The following is a 24,322-nucleotide window of genomic DNA, read 5'->3' as shown; positions in this document are numbered from 1 at the left end:
GTAAATAATTACCGTTTAACCTAAATGCTGAATGATCAAATAGACCCAGATCTAAATCTATATAATGTAATTCCCAATCAAAATTTAATGGAAAGTAACTGCCTCTATTACACAGCATCACAAGCCAGCACTGTTCTAAGTAATGCCAGAAATATTACAGTTCTCAATTACAGTGGAACCTCAAATATCAAACTGCTCCCAACTCGACCAATTATGTAAGTGCTTTTGTAAGTGTATTTTTGAGGGTCTGAAATGAACTAATCTAATTTACTTTATTCCTGATGGGAATAAATTTGTTCGATAACGGCACTCGAACAGCCATCTGGAACGAAGAAAGTTCGATATTTAAGGTTCCACTGTACAATATTAGGTCCCTAAGTAAACACTATGATGACCTCCTTACACTCCTTGAATCCCTAAAGACAACCTTCTCCTGTATTATTCTCACTGAAACCTGGCTTCAACAGGACACAGTAGATATATACCAACTACCAGGATACACAGCAATCCACAACTGCAGACCATACCAAGGTGGGGGTGGTATTGCCAACCATTACTCCAATGAATTATCATGTTGTAACACCACTTGCTATAGTGATGAATATGGGGAATACATTTTTGCAAATTTTACTACAAAAACCCTTCAGATTCCTATGACAGTCAGTGCCATTTACTGTATACCTCATACAAACATCCCAAATTTTAGTGATAAATTAAAGACACTAATAACAAACAACCAAATGAACAAGCATCACCTTCTCCTAGCTGGAGACTTTAACCTTAACCTTGGTCTAACAGACGACCAGCCAGTAACAGAATTCATCAACAATATAAACAACACACTACTCATACCAACTATAACAAAACCACCCAGGCTAACTGAGACAAGTGCAACCATAATTGACCATATTTGGGCTAATATACTAGTCCCCCTTAAATCAGGGATAATCACAGACAGCACTACTGATCACTACCCCACCTTCCTCTTAACAAACATTAGTAAACAACCACTGGAATACAACAAGGTCTCCTTTAGACTCCATGATGAGGCTTCAATAAGTAACTTCACAACAGAGTTAGGTACGATTGACTGGCCTACAGAATTCTCCGAGGCTAATGGTATCGATGATTAGATAGACATACAGTGGTACCTCGGGATACAAACAGCTCAAAACGTTAACAATTATGTACGTGTATTTATGTAAGTGCTTTTGTAAGTGTATTTTTGGGGGTCTGAAACAAATTAATCTAATTTACATTATTCCTTATGGGAACAAATTCATTTGGAATCAGCACTCGAACAACCTTCTGGAACGAAAAATAAGTTCGTATCCCGAGGTACCACTGTATTTCTAAACAGACTACTTAGACTATATAACAAACATTGTCCCCTAAAAATGAAACAGATTATGAATAAACGGCTAGGTTGCCCATGGTTAACCAACAGCATACTATGATCCATTGATAAGAAACATCAGTATGAAAAACAATAGTATAGACAATATGCATCAGTTCTCACCAACCTAATAGGAAAGGCTAAGCAATTGTACTACTCCAGTAGATTCACTGAAACAAGAGGAGATATAAATAAGACCTAGAAGACACACTCATATTCTAGGCACCCACTAACTAAAAAAAAATATGAATATTGTCCCACCTAAACAGAATGAAGCCCAACAACAGCCTATTGATACAGCTGACATGACAAATGACTTTTTTTCAACCATAGGATCAAATCTCACCAGTAAAATCCCAGGTACCAACACCCGAGCAGGCGATTACCTAGATGCGAATTTCCCAACCTCCTCCTATCTTGCACCAACCGAGCCCACAGAAGTCACTGCGATTATTAAAGCACTTAAAAATAAATCAGGAAATCTTGCTCAAGTTCCTCCATTATTGTATAAATGAGCAGCTCATGTTCTCTCACGTGCTATTTCATTACTCTTTAACAAATCACTAGAATCCAGCACTTTCCTGGTACTACTCAAGATAGCCAGGGTCACACCGATACACAAAGGTGGTGACCCCACAGATGTAAACAACTACAGGCCAATTTCAAACTTGCCATTGCTACCCAGAATCTTTGAGAAACTTATACACCAGAGATTATATTCCTTTATAACGGTGCTAAGCATCCTCAACCCCTGCCAATTTGGCTTCAGAAAAAATAAATGCACAAACGACGCAATTGTAAAAATGCTAGACCTGCTTTACACTGCACTTGACAAAAATGAATTTCCAGTAGACCACAGCATCCTACTCCACAAACTTGAGCATTATGGCATAAGAGGTCATGCACTTAGATATTTCAAATCCTACCTTAATAGAGGTTGTGTCCTCTATTAAGGACACAATTTCATAAATAAGACTGGAGTACCACAGGGAAGTGTCCTTGGTCCCTTGCTCATCCTCTTATACATCAGTGATTTACCTACTGTTTCACAACACCTTAAGCCTATTCTTTTTGCTGACAATACAACATCTGTCATCTCCCACCCTAATCTTGCCTCACTTAGCACTATTGTTAATGAAGAACTAGTAAAAATATCGACCTGGATGACTGCTAATAAACTTACACTTAATACTGACAAAACCTTCTACATTCTGTTTGGGAACAGAATGGGTGTTACTCAGCTGAACATAACGATTGACAACACTCCTATTGCTAGACATAATGAGGGCAAATTCCTGGGCCTGCACCTTGACAGCAGTCTGAAATTCAACACCCATATCCAACAAATAACAAAAAAAGTATCCAAAACAGTTGGGATCCTCTCTGAGATACATTACTACATACCACAATCAGCCCTGCTCACACTATACTATTCACTCATCTATCCCTACCTCACCTATGCTATTTGTGCTTGGGGATCAACAGCAGCAACTCGCCTAAAGCCGAGAATAACCCAACAGAAAGCCGCAGTGAGAATTATCGCGCAATCCAGTGCAAGACAGCACACACCCCCACTCTTCAAAGACCTAAACCTACTCACCGTACAGAACATTCACACCTACTATTGTGCAATCTACATTTATAGAACCATAAACTCTAATCTTAACCCAGAACAAAAACAGTTTCCTCATAGTTGCAACAGGACCCATAGACATGACACCAGACACAAAAATCTCTATGACATTCCCCGTGTTTGGCTAAACCTATACAAAAATTTGATGTACACCTACCATCCGACTTACGACCTGCTCGACATACGTCCACTCGACTTAGGACCGTGCATCTGGCAGCTGGGCTGGGCCGGCTGATGCACACCGCTGTACAATATTTGACAATACTCACGGCGGCAATGCGTCATGCAGGCAGCATCAGTTTGAGTAACCCTGCCCTATCAGCTGCATCATACTGTACTAACTGGACAGTAAATTTCACCATGGCCCCTAAGATGAAGTCTGAATCTTGCACTAGAGATTGTGGCAAGAAAGGCTCAATACATAAAGATAACAGTAACATATGATACTGTATGTGATGTAAAATTTACAATACAGTTCACTACCATGTATACATTATATACAGTACATAAATAATTAAAATATAACAATAGAAGTAAATTATGGTAAAAAGAATGAAATAATGATTGTACATTACATTACATTACAGTACTATGTAGGTAGTTTATATAGGAAAAGTTTGATATTATGCCCTACCCAGTATATTGGCAATTTTCAAAGGTTCGACTTACGTCCATTTTGACTTATGACCGGTTGGTCGGAACCAAGCTTGGTCATAAGTCGGATGGTAGGTGTACATGAAAGGGCCTAGAATCTGGAACTCCCTGCCTGAAAACTCTAGAACCGCAGACTCAACCACCATTTTCAAAACTACCGTTAAAAAATATCTTGTCTCCATAACACACCCCATCATTTTTTTTTTTTTCAACAAGTCAGCTGTCTCCCACCGAGGCAGAGTGACCCAAAAAAGAAAGAAAATCCCCAAAAAGAAAATGCTTTCATCATCATTCAACACTTTCACCACACTCACACATTATCACTGTTTTTGCAGAGGTGCTCAGAATACAACAGTTTAGAAGCATATACGTATAAAGATACACAACATATCCCTCCAAACTGCCAATATCCCAAACCCCTCCTTTAAAGTGCAGGCATTGTACTTCCCATTTCCAGGACTCAAGTCTGACTATATGAAAATAACCAGTTTCCCTGAATCCCTTCACTAAATATTACCCTGATAACACTCCAACAGATCGTCAGGTCCCAAGTACCATTCGTCTCCATTCACTCCTATCTAACATGCTCACGCACGCTTGCTGGAAGTCCAAGCCCCTCGCCCACAAAACCTCCTTTACCCCCTCTCTCCAACCCTTTCGAGGACGACCCCTACCTCGCCTTCCTTCCCCTATAGATTTATATGCTTTCCATGTCATTCTACTTCGATCCATTCTCTCTAAATGACCAAACTACCTCAACAACCCCTCTTCTGCCCTCTGACTAATACTTTTATTAACTCCACACCTTTTCCTAATTTCCACACTCCGAATTTTCTGCATAATATTTACACCACACATTGCCCTTAGACAGGACATCTCCACTGCCTCCAACCATCTCCTCGCTGCTGCATTTACCACCCAAACTTCACACCCATATAAGAGTGTTGGTACTACTATACTTTCATACATTCCCTTCTTTGCCTCCATAGATAACGTTTTTTGACTCCACATATACCTCGATGCACCACTCACCTTTTTTCCCTCATCAATTCTATGATTAACCTCATCCTTCATAAATCCATCCACTGACACGTCAACTCCCAAGTATCTGAAAACATTCACTTCTTCCATACTTCTCTCTCCCCAATTTGATATCCAATTTTTCTTTATGTAAATCATTTGATACCCTCATCACCTTACTCTTTTCTATGTTCACTTTCAACTTTCTACCTTTACACACCCCATCATCAGCTAACCAAATAAAAACCACCCAGTTCTCTCTTTTGTATCATGAACATATCCAAAACAATATAGACTTATTGTTATCTGTAATTTCCTCATAATTTCCACCTACACCCACCCAAATGACTGTAAACATCCAATTCCTAATGTAGCTATTGCCTATTAAATCTTAGGTTAGTCTTATTAAATCTTAAGTTAATCCTAAGTTTGTCTAAGATACTCCTCCAGTACGGCTTTAATAGACACACTGTATCATGCCAAGACATATCGATTCCCATTACTAAATCTGCCATTTGTACTAATATTAAATGATTTGACTACCTAACTGTTTTAAACCTAATTATGTATGTACCTAACTGAGAATGTTCCTAATTAAGTACCTAATAATATGTTCAAATGTACTGCTCAAATATGACCTATATCAAAATAGCTTAAGAAATGTATTAGTCTGCCTGAAGTGCCTAGGCATGATAGTGAACATCTTTGTAATTTAAATCTTATAACATGTAAACCACACATTGTAAGCTTTACAAGGAAATAAATATTTGTATTTGGTAAAGTGTATGGTAGAGTCGTCATTGAAAGAATTAAGAGTATGATGGAGAGTAGGATAGCAGATGAACAGGGAGGCTATGGGAAAGGTAGGGGGTGTGTAGACCAAATGTTTACAGTGAAACATATAGGTGAACAGTATTTAGATAAGGGTAAGGAGGTTTTTGTGGCATTTATGGATTTGGAAAAGGCGTATGACAGGGTGGATAGGGGGGCAACGTGGCAGAAGTTGCAGGTGTATGGAATAGGAGGTAGGCTACTGAAAGCAGTGAAGAGTTTTTACGAAGTTAGTGAGGCTCAGGTTAGAGTATGTAGGAGAGAGGGAGATTATTTCCAAGTAAAAGTAGGCCTTAGACAAGGATGTGTGATGTCACCGTGGTTGTTCAATATATTTATAGATGGGGTTGTAAGAGAAGTGAATGCGAGGGTCTTGGCAAGAGGTGTGGGGTTAAAAGATAAAGAATCTAACACAAAGTGGGAGTTGACACAGTTGCTCTTTGCTGATGACACTGTGCTCTTGGGAGATTCTGAAGAGAAGTTGCAGAGGTTGGTGGATGAATTTGGTAGGGTATGTAAAAGAAGAAAATTGAAAGTGAATATAGGAAAGAGTAAGGTGATGAGGATAACAAAAAGATTAGGTGATGAAAGATTGGATGTCAGATTGGAGGGAGAGAGTATGGAGGAGGCAAATGTATTCAGATATTTAGGAGTGGACGTGTCAGCAGATGGGTCTATGAGGGATGAAGTGAATCGTAGAACTGGTAAAGGGAAAAGGGTGAGTGGTGCACTTAGGAGTCTGTGAGACAGAACTTTGTCTGGGGAAGCAAAGAGGGAAATGTATGAGAATATAGTTTTACCAATGCTCTTATATGGCTGTGAAGCATGGGTGGTGAATGTTGCAATGAGGAGAAGGCTGGAGGCAGTGGAGATGTCATGTCTGAGGACAATGTGTGGTGTGAATATAACGCAGAGAATTTGTAGTTTGGAAATTAGGAGGAGGTGCGGGATTACCGAAACTATTATCCAGAGGGCTGAGGAGGGATTTCCTGAGGTGGCTCGGACATGTAGAGAGAATGGAACGAAACCCAATGACTTCGAGAGTGTATAAATCTGTAGTGGAGGGAAGGCGGGGTAGGGGTTGGCCGAGGAACGGTTAGAGGGAGGGGGTAAAGGAGGTTTTGTGTGCGAGGGGCTTGGACTTCCAGCAAGCGTGCATGAGCGTATTTGATAGGAGTGAATGGAGACAAATGGTTTTTAATACTTGACGTGCTGTTTTAATGTGAGCAAAGTAACATTTATGAAGGGATTCAGGGAAACCGGCAGGCTGGACTTGAGTCCTGGAGATGGAAAGTACAGTGCACTCTGAAGGAGGGGTGTTACTGTTGCAGTCTTATAACTGTAGTGTAAAGCACCCCTCTGGCAAGACAGTGATGGAGTGAATAATGAAGTTTTTTTTTTGGGGGGGCCACCCTGCTTTGGTGGGAATCGGCCGATGGGTTAATAAAAAAAAAAAAAATAGATGAACTCTTGATTCTAAAGTAATTCAATAATTTGGTTGTATGTTACTGATAAATTTTAATTTTATGGTACACACGAAAAATATGTGGGGCTAAATTAGGAGGAATAATAGACCATACAGTAAATAAGAGTTTTGTTAAAAATGGCACCAGTAGTTTTTTTCTATTCACACCTTTTAACCCTTGTCAGCTCTGTCATGCTCCAACAGTATGAAAGTTTATTACTGTTTATCATACACTTAAGGATATGGTTGTTTAGTCTTAGGAAAATACTGTTTCCATAGTTAAATTGATAATGTAAATGATTTTTGTTGTTTATTATCTACAGATGAGAATCTTATACTGTATACTGCCTATGTGGTAATGTGTGTAATTTTGTTTTCAGTCTCTTAACACTGTGTGTGGAACTGCTTGCCGACTCTCACAGTGTCTGGCACAAGTCTCCTCTGAGTCTGGGTTCGTGGATTCCTATGGTAGTGCCGGTCAGGGTGCTTCACAACCTGTGCGTGAAGCTGCAGATGCTTGGGAGGGAGTGGCTCGGGCTGTTGGAGTAGCTAGTGCAGCAGTCAAGACACAGATGTTGATGCTTCTGCAGGAGGTCCAGTCACGTCAAGACTTGTCAGAAAATACTAGGAAGCAAGAAATTAATAGAGTAAGTATTTTTCAGTAAGCTTTTTTCAAGTATGAGTGGCCATCTTTCAAAATGAATCATGAGCATTAGGTTTAGGAAATTTCTTAGTGGAAATTACTCAGTAAAATGATTAGTTATTGTCAACTTATTGATAGGGAAGAGAGAAATATAATTGTCATTTAGTAGCTGAGTGAGTGAGTATGGTACATTCATTCCTTCTTCATTCACCTACTTACATTCATCTGCAGGAAAGCACATAACATAAACAGGATCCAGATCAGTTGGCATCCTCTCTAAGATATGTTGCTATGTACCTCAAACAGCACTACTTACATTATGCTGCTCTCTAATCTGTCCCTGTCTCAGCTATGCTATTTGTGCCTTGGGATCCACTACATGAAATCACCAATAATAACTCAACAAAAAGCAGTTGTACAGATGATCACTCAGTCTAGTGCCAAACAGCACACTCCCCGAACAGCACCCTTTAAAAACACAGGTTTGAACTGCATGGGTCTAGTTACATGCAAATTTTTTCAGTAAATATATTTGAAAATTTTTTTGAAAATTTGTGACCGAAAAAATTAAGAAAATGTTAGGTATGTCATAAATGCATAAAATAGATGTAGATACTAGTTTATTTTATCAAAACTTGTGCACACAAACAGTTAACATATCATATATGTTTTATTTGCAGTAGAGAGAAATGTAAACATACGTAAAGATGCAATAATGTAATACTGTATAATGTTTTACATGATGGTATGATTGTGGTATCTCTTTTCTGTTTCATAAACATGCAAGATTTCAAGTACTTCTTACTACTTCTACTTACACACATACATGTACAAGCATATGTATACACACCCATCTGGGTTTTCTTCTATTTTCTTACTTATTCTTGTTTATTTCCTTTTACCTCCATGGAGAAATGGAACAGAATTCTTCCTCTTTAAGTCACGTGTGTCGTAAGAGGTGACTAACATGCTGGGAGCCTTCTTCTGTATATTTTTTTTTTTTTCAACAAGTCGGCCACCTCCCACCGAGGCAGGGTGACCCAAAAAAGAAAGAAAATCCCCAAAAAAGAAAATACTTTCATCATTATTCAACACTTTCACCACACTCACACATTATCACTGCTTTTGCAAAGGTGCTCAGAATACAACAGTTTAGAAGCATATACATGTATGCATAAAGATACACAACATATCCCTCCAAACTGCCAATATCCCAAACCCCTCCTTTAAAGTGCAGGCATTGTACTTCCCATTTCCAGGACTCAAGTCCGACTATATGAAAATAACCGGTTTCCCTGAATCCCTTCACTAAATATTACCCTGCTCACACTCCAACAGATCGTCAGGTCCCAAGTACCATTCGTCTCCATTCACTCCTATCTAACACGCTCACGCACGCTTGCTGGAAGTCCAAGCCCCTTGCCCACAAAACCTCCTTTACCCCCTCTCTCCAACCCTTTCGAGGACGACCCCTACCCCGCCTTCCTTCCCCTATAGATTTATATGCTTTCCATGTCATTCTACTTTGATCCATTCTCTCTAAATGACCAAACCACCTCAACAACCCCTCTTCTGCCCTCTGACTAATACTTTTATTAACTCCACACCTCCTAATTTCCACACTCCGAATTTTCTGCATAATATTTACACCACACATTGCCCTTAAACAGGACATCTCCACTGCCTCCAACCGTCTCCTCGCTACTGCATTTACCACCCAAGCTTCACACCCATATAAGAGTGTTGGTACTACTATACTTTCATACATTCCCTTCTTTGCCTCCATAGATAACGTTTTTTGACTCCACATATACCTCAACGCACCACTCACCTTTTTTCCCTCATCAATTCTATGATTAACCTCATCCTTCATAAATCCATCCGCCGACACGTCAACTCCCAAGTATCTGAAAACATTCACTTCTTCCATACTCCTCCTCCCCAATTTGATATCCAATTTTTCTTTATCTAAATCATTTGACACCCTCATCACCTTACTCTTTTCTATGTTCACTTTCAACTTTCTACCTTTACACACATTCCCAAACTCATCCACTAACCTTTGCAATTTTTCTTTAGAATCTCCCATAAGCACAGTATCATCAGCAAAAAGTAACTGTGTCAATTCCCATTTTGAATTTGATTCCCCATAATTTAACCCCACCCCTCTCCCGAACACCCTAGCATTTACTTCTTTTACAACCCCATCTATAAATATATTAAACAACCATGGTGACATTACACATCCCTGTCTAAGACCTACTTTTACCGGGAAGTAATCTCCCTCTCTTCTACACACCCTAACCTGAGCCTCACTATCCTCATAAAAGCTCTTTACAGCATTTAGTAACTTACCACCTATTCCATATACTTGCAACATCTGCCACATTGCTCCTCTATCCACTCTATCATATGCCTTTTCTAAATCCATAAATGCAATAAAAACTTCCCTACCTTTATATAAATACTGTTCACATATATGCTTAAATGTAAACACTTGATCTACACATCCCCTACCCACTCTGAAGCCTCCCTGCTCATCTGCAATCCTACATTCTGTCTTACCTCTAATTCTTTCAATTATAACCCTACCATACACTTTTCCTGGTATAATCAATAAACTTATTCCTCTATAATTTTTACAGTCTCTTTTGTCCCCTTTCCCTTTATATAAAGGGACTATACATGCTCTTCCACCAATCCCTAGGTACCTTCCCCTCTTTCATACATTTATTAAGCAAAAGTACCAACCACTCCAACACTATATCCACCCCTGCTTTTAACATTTCTGTCATGATCCCATCAGTTCCAGCTGCTTTACCCCCTTTCATTCTACGTAATGCCTCACTTACCTCCACCACACTTACATTCTGCTCTTCTTCACTCCTAAAAGATGGTATACCTCCCTGGCCACTGCATGAAATTACCGCCTCCCTTTCTTCCTCAACATTTAAAAGTTCCTCAAAATTTCTCGCCATCTACCTAATACCTCCCTCTCCCCATCTACTAGCTCCCCTACTCTGTTTTTAGCTGACAAATCCATACTTTCCCTAGGCTTTCTTAACTTGTTTAACTCACTCCAAAAATTTTTCTTATTTTCATTAAAATTTCTTGACAGTGCCTCTCCCACTCTATCATCTGCTCTCCTTTTGCACTCTCTCACCACTCTCTTCACCTTTCTTTTACTCTCCATATACTCTGCTCTTCTTATAACACTTCTGCTTTGTAAAAACCTCTCATAAGGTACCTTTTTCTCTTTTATCACACCCTTTACTTCATCATTCCACCAATCACTCCTCTTTCCTCCTGCCCCCACCCTCCTATAACCACAAACTTCTGCCCCACATTCTAATACTGCATTTTTAAAACTATTCCAACCCTCTTCAACCCCCCACTACTCATCTTTGCACTAGCCCACCTTTCTGCCAATAGTCGCTTATATCTCTCCCGAACTTCCTCCTCCCTTAGTTTATACACTTTCACCTCCCTCTTACTTGTTGTTGCCACCTTCCTCTTTTCCCATCTGCCTCTTACTCTAACTGTAGCTACAACTAAATAATGATCCGATATATCAGTTGCCCCTCTATAAACATGTACATCCTGGAGCCTACCCATCAACCTTTTATCCACCAATACATAATCTAACAAACTACTTTCATTACGTGCTACATCATACCTTGTATATTTATTTATCCTCTTTTTCATAAAATATGTATTACTTGTTACCAAATTTCTTTCTACACATAGCTCAATTAAAGGCTCCCCATTTACATTTACCCCTGGGACCCCAAATTTACCTACTACTCTTTCATTTTTCCTTTTGGGCCACCCCACCTCAGTGGGATATGGCCAGTGCGTTGAAAGAAAGAAGAATCATAACTAAGTGCTAAACCCACAAGGGGGAAGTGGAAAAGAATCTTTCCTCTGTAAGCCATGTGTGTCGTATGAGGTGACTAAAATGCCGGGAGCAATGGGCTAGTAACCCCTTCTCCTGTAAACATTTACTAAAAAAGAGTGCATGGATGTAGTGCAGATGACAAAAAACAGATGATTGCTGATGTTATGAATGAAAAGAAGTTGGATGTCCTGGCCCTAAGTGAAACAAAGCTGAAGGGGGTAGGGGAGTTTCGGTGGGGGGAAATAAATGGGATTAAATCTGGAGTATCTGAGAGAGTTAGAGCTAAGGAAGGGGTAGCAGTAATGTTGAATGATCAGTTATGGAAGGAGAAAAGAGAATATGAATGTGTAAATTCAAGGATTATGTGGATTAAAGTAAAGGTTGGATGCGAAAAGTGGGTCATAATAAGCGTGTATGCACCTGGAGAAGAGAGGAATGTAGAGGAGAGAGAGAGATTTTGGGCAGTGTTATGTGAATGTATAGGAACCTTTGAACCAAGTGAGAGATTGTGGTAGGGGACCTGAATGCTAAAGTAGGAGAAATTTTTAGAGAGGGTGTGGTAGGTAAGTTTGGGGTGCCAGGTGTAAATGATAATGGGAGCCCTTTGATTGAACTTTGTATAGAAAGGGGTTTAGTTATAGGTAATAAATATTTTAAGAAAAAGAGGATAAATAAGTATACAAGATATGATGTAGGGCAAAATGACAGTAGTTTGTTGGATTATGTATTGGTAGATAAAAGACTGTTGAGTAGACTTCAGGATGTACATGTTTATAGAGGGGCCACAGATATATCAGATCACTTTTTAGTTGTAGCTACACTGAGAGTAAAAGGTAGATGGGATACAAGGAGAATAGAAGCATCAGGGAATTGAGAGGTTAAGGTTTATAAAGTAAAAGAGGAGGCAGTTAGGGTAAGATATAAACAGCTATTGGAGGATAGATGGGCTAATGAGAGCATAGGCAATGGGGTCGAAGAGGTATGGGGTAGGTTTAAAAATGTAGTGTTAGAGTGTTCAGCAGAAGTTTGTGATTACAGGAAAGTGGGTGCGGGAGGGAAGAGGAGCGATTGGTGGAATGATGATGTAAAGAGAGTAGTAAGGGAGAAAAAGTTAGCATATGAGAAGTTTTTACAAAGCAGAAGTGATGCAAGGAGGGAAGAGTATATGGAGAAAAAGAGAGAGGTTAAGAGAGTGGTGAAACAATGTAAAAAGAGAGCAAATGAGAGAGTGGGTGAGATGTTATCAATAAATTTTGTTGAAAATAAGAAAAAGTTTTGGAGTGAGATTAACAAGTTTAGGAAGCCTAGAGAACAAATGGATTTGTCAGTTAAAAATAGGAGAGGAGAGTTGGTAAATGGAGAGTTAGAGGTATTGGGAAGATGGAGGGAATATTTTGAGGAATTGTTAAATGTTGATGAAGATAGGGAAACTGTGATTTCGTGTATAGGGCAAGGAGGAATAACATCTTGTACGAGCGAGGAAGACCCAGTTGTGAGTGTGGGGGAAGTTTGTGAGGCAGTAGGTAAAATGAAAGGGGGTAAGGCAGCTAGGATTGATGGGATAAAGATAGAAATGTTAAAAGCAGGTGGGGATATAGTTTTGGAGTGGTTGGTGCTATTATTTAAAAAAATGTATGGAAGAGGGTAAGGTACCTAAGGATTGGCAGAGAGCATGCATAGTTCCTTTGTATAAAGGCAAAGGGGACAAAAGAGAGTGGAAAATTATAGGGGGATAAGTCTGTTGAGTATACCTGGTAAAGTGTATGGTAGAGTTATTATTGAAAGAATTAAGAGTAAGACGGAGAATAAGATAGCAGATGAACAAGGAGGCTTTAGGAAAGGTAGGGGGTGTGTGGACCAGGTGTTTACAGTGAAACATGTAAGTGAACAGTATTTAGATAAGGCTAAAGAGGTATTTGTGGCATTTATGGATTTGGAAAAGGAGTATGACAGGGTGGATAGGGGGGGCAATGTGGCAGATGTTGCAGGTGTATGGTGTAGGAGGTAGGTTACTGAAAGCGGTGAAGAGTTTTTACGAGGATAGTGAGGCTCAAGTTAACGTAGGAAAGAGGGAGATTATTTCCCAGTAAAAGTAGGCCTTAGACAAGGATGTGTGATGTCACCGTGGTTGTTTAATATATTTATAGATGGGGTTGTAAGAGAAGTAAATGCGAGGGCCTTGGCAAGAGGTGTGGAGTTAAAAGATAAAGAATCACACATGAAGTGGGAGTTGTCACAGTTGCTCTTTGCTGATGACACTGTGCTCTTGGGAGATTCTGAAGAGAAGTTGCAGAGGTTGGTGGATGAATTTGGTAGGGTATGTAAAAGAAGAAAATTAAAAGTGAATACAGGAAAGAGTAAGGTTATGAGGATAAAAAGATTAGGTGATGAAAGATTGGATATCAGATTGGAGGGAGAGAGTATGGAGGAGGTGAATGTATTCAGATATCTGGGAGTGGACGTGTCAGTGGATGGGTCTATGAAAGATGAAGTGAATCATAGAATTGATGAGGGTAAAAGGGTGAGCAGTGCACTTAGGAGACTGTGGAGACAAAGAACTTTGTCCTTGGAGGCAAAGAGGGGAATGTATGAGAGTATAGTTTTACCAACGCTGTTATATGGGTGTGAAGCATGGGTGATGAATGTTGCAGTGAGGAGAAGGCTGGAGGCAGTGGAGATGTCATGTCTGAGGGCAATGTGTGGCGTGAATATAATGCAGAGAATTCGTAGTTTGGAAGTTAGGAGGAGGTGCGGGATTGCCAAAACTGTTGTCCAGAGGGCTGAGGAAGGGTTGTTGAGGTGGTTTGGACATTTAGAGAGAATGGAGGGAAACAGAATGATTTCAAGAGTGTATCAGTCTGTAGTGGAAGGAAGGCGGGGTAGGGGTCGGCCTAGGAAAGGTTGGAGGGAGGGGGTAAAGGAGGTTTTGTGTGCGAGGGGCTTGGACTTCCAGCGGGCATGCGTGAGCGTGTTTGATAGGAGTGAATGGAGACAAATGGTTTTTAATACTTGACGTGCTGTTGGAGTGTGAGCAAAGTAACATTTATGAAGGGATTCAGGGAAACTGGCAGGTTGGACTTGAGTCCTGGAGATGGGAAGTACAGTGGACCCCCGCATATCGACTTTAATCCGTGCAAGAGGGCTCATTGTTATGCGAAATGATCGGTATGCGAATGAATTTTCCCCATAAGAAATAATGGAAATCAAATTAATCCGTGCAAGACACCCAAAAGTATGAAAATTTTTTTTTTACCACATGAAATATACATTTTCCTACACACAAAGAGAAGGATACATGCACAATAGTAGAGTAGTACATGCACAATATATATTGTGCATGTACTACTCTACTAAATGAAGAATAAATGACACTTACCTTTATTGAAGATGCAGCAATGACTGATGAGACACTGTGTCCTGGGAGTGCTTTTTCCTCCTGAGTACTGTAGGTCCTGTTTGGCATTTTCTTCCAGAACAGGCCTTATCACACTGTGTATGCCACTACGATTCTTAAATCTCTCAAACCAACCTTTGCTGGCTTTAAATTCGCCAATATGAGCACTAGTTCCAGGCATTTTTCCCTGTTCACCTGGGTGTTAGTCGACTGGTGTGGGTTGCATCCTGGGAGACAAGATTAAGGATCCCAATGGAAATAAGTTAGACAGTCTTCGATGACACTGACTTTTTTGGGTTATCCTGGGTGGCAAATCCTCTGGGGTTAATTGTTTCTTGGTATTCTCAATAAGCCACACCAACAACGGTGCTACAGCAGCAGCAGCAGCAGCAGCAGCAGCAGCAGCAGCAGCAGCAGCAGCAGCTGACAGTGCTACAGCAGCAGCAGCAGCTGACAGTGCTACAGCAGCAGCAGACGATGCTACAGCAGCAGCAGACGGTACTACAGCAGCAGTTGACGGTGGTACAGCAGCAGCAGCAGCTGACAGTGCAGCAGCAGCAGCAGCAGCTGACGGTTGTACAGCAGCAGCAGACAGTACTACAGCAGCAGCTGACAGTGCTACAGCAGCAGCAGACGATGCTACAGCAGCAGCAGACGGTACTACAGCAGCAGCTGACGGTGGTACAGCAGCAGCAGCAGCTGACGGTGGTACAGCAGCAGCAGCAGCTGTACCACCAATAGTAGCGATGGTTGATTGGGGTTTATTATACAACCTGGCCAGCTCGGAGACACACACTCCACTTTCATACTTATCAATGATCTTTTTCTTCATCTCTATAGTAATTCTCACCCTTATTGCTGTAGGGTTGGCACTAGAAGCTTTCTTGGGGCCCATGGTCACTTATTTTGCAGATAAAATCACCAAAAACACCGTAATAATACGAAATGTTCCGATTGTGTGCTTGGATGTTACCGCGGAGGCTGGCTGGTAAACAATGCCACCGGCGGCACATGTGAGGCTGGCTAAGGGCGCACATTGGATGCATCTCGGACGAAGAGCGGTGAGCGGGTTTTTGAGCGGTATGCGAGGCAAAATTTTTGCAATAAAAGCGAGCGGTATGCGGATTGAACGTTATGTGATGCGTACGGTATGCGGGGGTCCACTGTACAGTGCCTGCACTCTGAAGGAGGAGTGTTAATGTTGCAGTTTAAAAACTGTAGTGTAAAGCACCCTTCTGGCAAGACAGTGATGGAGTGAATGATGGTGAAAGTTTTTCTTTTTCGGGCCACCCTGCCTTGGTGGGAATCGGCCAGTGTGTTAATAATAATAATAAAAAAATAATGTAATAATGATATAATAATAATGATAATATTTTTTTATTATTATTCAAATTCATATTTTATTTCTTTGCAAGTAGTACATTGAGATTATGTATTTATGATAATGTGTTGCAGTGCAAAGAGAACCTCTATTATGCCTAGGCATTATGAGCTGACTTAATTTAATGGCTTACTGACTACTTAACTAAAGAAATTTATCATAGTTGTACAGTAGTTCTATTAATTATAAGTGAATCTAATTTATATAAACCAGAGGATATATTCATATGTACTAATAAATGTTTTGAATTCTTTTTCTAGAAAATTTAACATTTTAACATGGCTGAAAACTGTGTATGTATCTGAAAATGTTTCATCATGAGCAAAACATCAAAGCTTGAGGTTCACATTTTAATGAAGAAATCTAAGAACATAATTATTGGAGTGGAATAACAGCTTGATAATAGACATTTACATATATATATATGGTATGCTCTATTCTCTCATGGAGATGGGAACACCCTTTGTGAATAACAAATAAACTAGATCTTGTTGTAATACTGTATTGTATTTACCCTGCAGGTAACTCAAGCCATGTTGTCTGCATTCCTGGGACTCCAGTACCAGTTCTCAGCTGTGGTTATTGAGCGTTTCACTGGCATACTTCAGGTTCTCCGAGATGAAAATCAGTGTACTTTCTCCCAGAATTCAGTTGGGTTTCAGACGAACAAACCTTGTTATCCATCAGTACCAAGTCATGTTGCTGATATTTCTCAGCTTTCTGTATCTAGTCAGTATGTTCCACAGCTTCCAGTTCAGCCAACTTGGATTTCAGGTCAACAACAACAACAAGCTAGTATGAAGGGAGTACAAGGTGTACCAGCAGTACCTCTGCTAGAGAGCCCTGGGAAGGAAGATAAACCACAAAGTCGTCACCCCTCTGGTGGCCACACCAGGCACTCAGCTACTGCTCCTGGCTGGTCCAATCCAAGCAGTGTTGGATGTCCAAATGCCACAAATTATGGTTCTAATTCTAATTATGGTTCTAGTCTTAGCCTTAGTATGAGCAGTGGCAATACTCTGTCTCCTGGTTCATGTTATGGACTGTTTTCGCATTTAAATGGGGCTGGATCTGGCTGGCACAGTGATGCCATATCTCGAAGATGGTCCATGGGAGGGCCTAGTACAGAAGGATGGGAAAGAAACTCTAGTTTGGGGCCATTTAGCTTAATTGCAAATAGACGATGGTCAGTGCCTGAAGCCAGTGAGCACGATGTGAGTTCCATGAGTGAAGCAGATTCAATAACTGACTTTTATGGGAGTTGTGGCCTTCAGGGGGACTGGAATGGGACCATTGGTGGCAGCACATCTTGGGGCTCCAGAGTTGGATTACACGTACTATCGAGAGACAGTAGTGTAACAAGAAGCCCCAGTCACAGTCGCTCTGTAACTCCAGGTATGTTATGTTTTTAGGATTTTTTTTTTTAAACAAGTCGGCCATCTCCCACCGAAGCAGGGTGACCCAAAAAGAACGAAAATCCCCAAAAAAGAAAATACGTACTTTCATCATCATTCAACACTTTCACCTCACTCACACGTAATCACTGTTTTTGCAGAGTTGCTCAGAATACAATAGTTTAGAAGCATATACATATAAAGGTACACAACATATCCCTCCAAACTGCCAATACCCCAAACCCCTCCTTTAACCCGTAAACGGTCCAAAAGTATGTGTACGTTCACTACCCCAGTGCCCTGAGTATTTTGAAAAATAAAAAAATTATTTTTTAATGAAAATAAAGAGCACATTTTTCTAAGTGTTATAGGATTAAAATAAAAAAAATAGGGTCAGTACTTATTGAGATATGAGGCTGCAAAGTTGGTGCTTAATGCTCGCTTGACGGCAACATAGAGTCCTGCCGCTTGCAGAAGTGTTGCCGATATACCATTTTTTCTCATTTTTATATTTATATAATTTTTATGTTCTGATAATAACAATTTATTGTAGTTCTTGTCATTTCATAACCAATCTTTGTTCTGACACTAATATTAAGTACTGAAATTGTATTCAAATTGTCACACATTGACAGGTGGACATTTACACCTGCCTTGGTCATTTACTATTATCTAGGAATATATACAAAGTATTTATAGGTCCCAGCAATGTTTTGGATACACAGGAGTATAGAAGAAGAAGAAGGAAGAAAGAGAAGGAGAAAGAAGAGGGAAGAAATTCCCTTGAAGCAATGTGTAAGACAAGTGTTCAGTGACAAGCATCCGGGAGGGTGAGGGTGCAGAGATAAGATGAGATAGTGCAGAGATAAGAGGAGATAAGCTATGACATTTGATGGGCACCAGCGAGGGTGCAGAGATAAGGGATGACATTTGATGAGCTCGTATCTTTGATTATCTGTCTCTGTCTTATTTCTCTGTCTGCTTGTCTCTCTCTGTCTGTCTCAGAGAGAGCCACTGTGAACCAACAGGTATTTTTGTGCATTATATCTACAAGCACAGTATAGCACTTCAGATTTTTTAGGTTATCCTAGGTAATTTACACTATGCATAATTGTATTTGTGTGTACCTGTGAGACAGAGAAAGATAGACAGAGACAGATAGACAGAGACAGAGACAGTGATAGACAGAAACAGAGACAGACAGACAGACAGACCCTAAACCTGGGGTTAACATCACTTTCCTCTTAAAAGGGGAGTGTTAATATGACATTACATCAGTGAATCCTTGGTGTTTGCCCCACTGTTTGCTCCAGCTGGTGCTCAATATAACTGGCACTCCCACAAGGTACTAAGTGGTCCCAGATTTTTTTAATATGGTGCACACTGAGTGTTAAGACCCATTATATGCTGACCAGGCATCTCAGGCCAGTCGTGCCTAATTTGGAGGCAGGAAAAATAAAACGTATATTTGCGTTTGGGGCACTAGCGGTAAGAACGTATATATACGTTTGGACCGTTTACGGGTTAAAGTGCGGACATTGTACCTCCCATTTCCAGGACTCGAGTCCAGCTATATAAAAATAACCGGTTTCCCTGAATCCCTTCACTAAATATTGCCCTGCTCACACTCCAACAGCTCGTCAGGTCCCAAATACCATTTGTCTCCATTCACTCCTATCTAACACTCTCATGCACGCTTGCTGGAAGTCCAAGCCCCTTGCCCACAAAACCTCTTTTACCCCTCCCTCCAACCTTTTCAAGGACGACCCCTATCCCGCCTTCCTTTCCCTACAGATTTATATGCTCTCCATGTCATTCTACTTAGATCCATTCTCTCTGAATGACCAAACCACCTCAACAACCCCTCTTCAGCCCTCTGACTAATACTTTTATTAACTCTCTGCCTTCTAATTTCCACACTCCGAATTTTCTGCATAATGTTTGCACCACACACTGCCTCCAAATGTCTCCTCACTGCAGCATTTACAACCCAAGCTTCACACCCATATAAGAGTGTTGGTACCACTATACTTTCATACATTCCCTTCTTTGCCTCCATAGATAACGTTTTTTGTCAAAACATATACCTCAATGCACCACTCACCTTTTTTCCTTCATCAATTCTATGATTAACCTCATCCTTCATAAATCCATCCGCTGACATGTCAATTCCTAAATATCTGAAAACATTCACTTCTTCCATATGCCTCCTCTCCAATTTGATATCCAATTTTTCTTTATCTAAATCATTTGATACCTTCATCACCTTACTTTTTTCTATGTTCATTTTCAACTTTCTACCTTTACACACTCTCCCAAACTTGTCCACTAATCTTTGCAATTTTTCTTTAGAATCTCCTATAAGCACAGTATCATCAGCAAAAAGTAACTGTGTCAATTCCCATTTTGTATTTGATTCCCCATAATTTAATCCCACCCCTCTCCCGAACACCCTAGCATTTACTTCTTTTACAACCCCATCTATAAATATATTAAACAACCATGGTGACATTACACACCCCTTTCTAAGACCTACTTTTACTGGGAAATACTCTCCCTCTCTTCTACACACCCTAACCTGAGCCTCACTATCCTCATAAAAACTCTTTACAGCATTTAGTGACTTACTACCTATTCCAGATACTTGCAACATCTGCCACATTGCTCCCCTATCCACTCTATCATATGCCTTTTCTAAATCCATAAATGCAATGAAAACTTCCCTACCTTTATCTAAATACTGTTCACATATATGCTTCAATGTAAACACTTGATCTACACATCCGCTACCCACTCTGAAACCTCCTTGCTCATCCGCAATCCTACAGTCTGTCTTACCTCTAATTCCTTCAATAATAACACTACTGTACACTTTTCCTGGTATACTCAGTAAACTAATTCCTCTATAATTTTTACAATCTCTTTTGTCCCCCTTCCCTTTATTTAAGGGAACTATACATGCTCTCTGCCAATCCCTAGGTACCTTCCCCTCTTTCATACAAAAAAATGCCAACCACACTAACACTATATCTCCCACTGCTTTTAACATTTCTGTCATGATCCCATCAGTTCCAACTGCTTTACCCCCTTTCATTCTGTGTAATGCCTCATGCACCTCCCACACACTCACATCCTGCTCTTCTTCACTCCTAAAAGATGGTATACCTCCCTGGCCACTGCATGAAATTACCGCCTCCCTTTCTTCATCGACATTTAAAAGCTTCTCAGAATATTCCCGCCATCTACCCAATACCTCCATCTCCCCATCTACTAACTCCCCTACTCTGTTTTTAACTGACAAATCCATTTGTTCCTTTGGCTTTCTTAACTTGTTTAACTCACTCCCAATTTTTTTCTTATTTTCATTAAAATTTCTTGACAGTGCCTCTCCCACTCTATCATCTGTTCTTCTTTTGCACTCGCTCACCACTCTCTTCACCTTTCTTTTACTCTCCATATACTCTGCTCTTTTTATAACTCTTCTGCTTTGTAAAAACCTCTCATAAGCTATCTTTTTCTCTTTTATCACACCCTGTATTTGATCATTCCATCAGTCACTCCTCTTTCCTCCTGCACCCACCCTCCTATAACCACAAACTTCTGCCCCACATTCTAATACTGCATTTTTAAAACTATTACAATCCTCTTCAATTCCCCCCCCCCCCCCCCACTACTCATACTTGCACTAGCCCTCCTTTCTGCCAATAGTTGCTTATATCTCTGCCGAACTTCCTCCTCCCATAGTTTATGCACTTTCACCTCTCTCTTACTTGTTGTTGCCATTTTCCTCTTGTCCCATCTACCTCTTACTCTAACTGTAGCCACAACTAAATAATGATCCGATGTATCAGTTGCCCCTCTATAAACATGTACATCCTGGAGCTTACCGATCAACCTTTTATCCACCATTACATAATCTAACAAGCTGCTTTCATTACGTGCTATATCATACCTTGTATAATTAATTATCCTCTTTTTAATAAAATATGTATTACTTATACACAAATAACCCGCACATAGAAGAGAGGAGCTTACGACGACGTTTCGGTCCGACTTGGACCATTTACAAAGTCACACTAACCAGAAGTGTAGCAGGACGGCTATATATAGGCAGGAAGAGGTAGTGGTGGTGGTAGTAGTAGTAGTAGTAGTAGTGGTGGTAGTAGTAGTAGTAGTGGTGGTGGTAGTAGTGGTGGTGGTAGTAGTGGTAGTGGTAGTAGTGGGGAATTAAGGAGGAGGAGGAGCCAGTCAAATACAAAGAAAGGGGAGCACTGCAAGGGAGCTAGGTGCCCACATAGGGAGAGCAAGTGCACAGAGGTGGGGGGAAGGGGAAGTGATGAAATAAATAATGAAGGAACAGAAACACGCGACAGAAGAAAGACAAAAAAAGGAAAGAGGAAAGGGGAAGAGGGAGGAGAAGAAAAAATGAGGAATCAGGTTAAGTCACAGGTGTTCTGACTTAACCGTCTAGTTGAATCCTCTCTAATATACAACTTTCCTTGTATGAATCTTAGTCCTGGCTTCGTCTCTGTAGATGCCTTCCTCTCCCACTACATTGTAAAATGTTCCAAACTTCTGAACACCCGTGACTTAACCTGATTCCTCATTTTTTCTTCTTCTCCCTCTTCCCCTTTCCTCTTTCCTTTTTTTGCCTTTCTTTCTTCTGTTGCGTGTTTCTGTTCCTTCATTATTTATTTATCACTTCTCCTTCCCCCCACCTCTGTGCACTTGCTTTCCCTCTGTGGGCACCTAGCTCCCTTGCAGTGCTCCCCTTTCTTTGTACAGTGGACCCTCGACCAACGATATTAATCCGTTCCTGAGAGCTCATCATTAATCGAAATTATCGTTAGTCGAGTTATTTTTCCCCATAAGAAATAATGGAAATGAAATTAATCCGTGCAAGACACCCAAAAGTATTGAAAATTTTTTTTTTTACCACATGAAATATTAATTTTAATACACACAAACTGAAGAAGACATGTACAATTACATGACACTTACCTTTATTGAAGATCTGGTGATGATTGATGGGATGGGAGGAGGGGAGAGTGTGGATGGTGTTAATGTTTAGAAGGGGAATCCCCTTCCATTAGGACTTAAGGTGTCAAGTCCTTTTCCGGGGTTACTTCCCTTCTCCTTTTAATGCCACTAGGACCAGCTTGAGAGTCACTGAAACCTCTGTCGCACAACATATCTGTCCATAGAGGCCTGTACCTCCTGTTCCTTTATAACATTCCTAAAGTGTTTCACAACGTTGTCAGTGTCACAATTAAACACTTGTTCAGGTTTCAATTCTTCACTGTCTATGTACTCCTTGAATTCCTGCACATATTTTTCAGCTGCTTTTTGGTCCAAACTGGCAGCCTCACCATGTCTTATCACACTATGTATGCCACTACGATTCTTAAATCTCTCAAACCAACCTTTGCTGGCCTTAAATTCACTCACATCACCACTAGTTGCAGGCATTTTTCTAATTAAATCCTCATGCAACTTCCTAGCCTTTTCACATATGATCGCTTGAGAGATGCTATCTCCTGCTATCTGTTTTTCTAATGTGACATTTTATTGTGGCAACGTTTCGCTCTCCAGGAGCTTTATCAAGCCATTACAAACAATACATGGACACAGAGGGTATATAAAGGCTCAGAGTGAGGTGCAATATTAGTGAGGTACCATATCGATGTTCACTAGTGGTAGTAGTAGTAGTAGTAGTAGTGACAAAAATAATACAATATCGTAGAGCAATTAATTCGTACATGAGTAGAAGGATATAAAAGCTATTACTTGGGTAACATAAAAATAGGTTGGACAAATATAGACTGGAAAGAGGCAGGTAGTTTCAGTGTTCACTCTCTGTAATGTGCCTTGTGTAGTATAACAGGAGAGACTATGTGATGGCAGGGTTTACTGTTTTCAGGAGGATTCTTGCTAAGACTTTGGAGATGGTGAAGCTGCCATTGTTTTGTTTAATTGTATTCAAAACAGCGATCAGTGCTGATTCGAGGCACTTGCGTCTGCGGAAATTAGCTTCTTTAATCACTAATTGGGCGTCTCTAAATTTCATGAGATGATTGGTGGAATTTCGGTGTTGTACACAGGCGTTGTTCAAGTTATCGTTCCTACATGCGTAAATGTGTTCATTGAGGCAGGTGTCGAGGGTTCTTGCTGTTTCACCTACGTAGATCTTGTCACAGCCTCCACAGGGTATAGTGTAAACTCCTGCATTGACTGGTTCGTGGTGCTTGGATTTTGTCCTGGTTAGATCCTTTATTGAAGTGCTAGAAGCGATGGCGACTCTGGTGTTAGCATGTGAAAGTACTTTTGAGACGTTTAGTGCAACCTGGCTGTTGGGAAGAATTATAACTTTGTTGGGAGTGGTGTTGATGCGTGGAGAATTAATGATCTGAAGAGCTCTTTTCTTGCAGTCTTTGATGAAAAAAGAAGGAAAATGTAACTCAGTGTTATTGAAAGAAAAACAGTTGAAATTAACATGGAGTTCTTGCCAAACATCTTTCCTGCCTTCTGGGGACCATCAGCCCCACTCATCTTAAACACTCAGGCGACCTTCTCAACCCCATCCGAAACCTCTCCATCCGTAACAAGAAACTAA

The 24,322-nt window shown here is 40.4% G+C and overlaps 1 protein-coding gene across 5 annotated transcripts in view; it reads left to right on the top strand.

The window, feature by feature from the left end:
- LOC128687596 (uncharacterized) overlaps nt 1–24,322 on the top strand; it is a 213,115-nt gene that overhangs the window by 39,849 nt on the left and 148,944 nt on the right. For 4 of the 5 annotated variants that reach the window (XM_070083980.1, XM_053775137.2, XM_053775138.2 and 1 more), the window contains exons 4-5: nt 7,380–7,646; nt 16,837–17,710. In XM_070083980.1, coding sequence (XP_069940081.1) covers nt 7,380–7,646; nt 16,837–17,710 — 1,141 coding nt within the window. The remainder of the gene's footprint in view (nt 1–7,379; nt 7,647–16,836; nt 17,711–24,322) is intronic. The other variant, XM_053775140.2, reaches the window with a different exon arrangement.

Source organism: Cherax quadricarinatus, chromosome 11 (assembly GCF_038502225.1).
Source record: "Cherax quadricarinatus isolate ZL_2023a chromosome 11, ASM3850222v1, whole genome shotgun sequence".
NCBI lineage: Eukaryota > Metazoa > Arthropoda > Malacostraca > Decapoda > Parastacidae > Cherax > Cherax quadricarinatus.
Note: the sequence above shows the minus strand (reverse complement) of the source record. Positions and strands in the feature narration are given on the sequence as shown.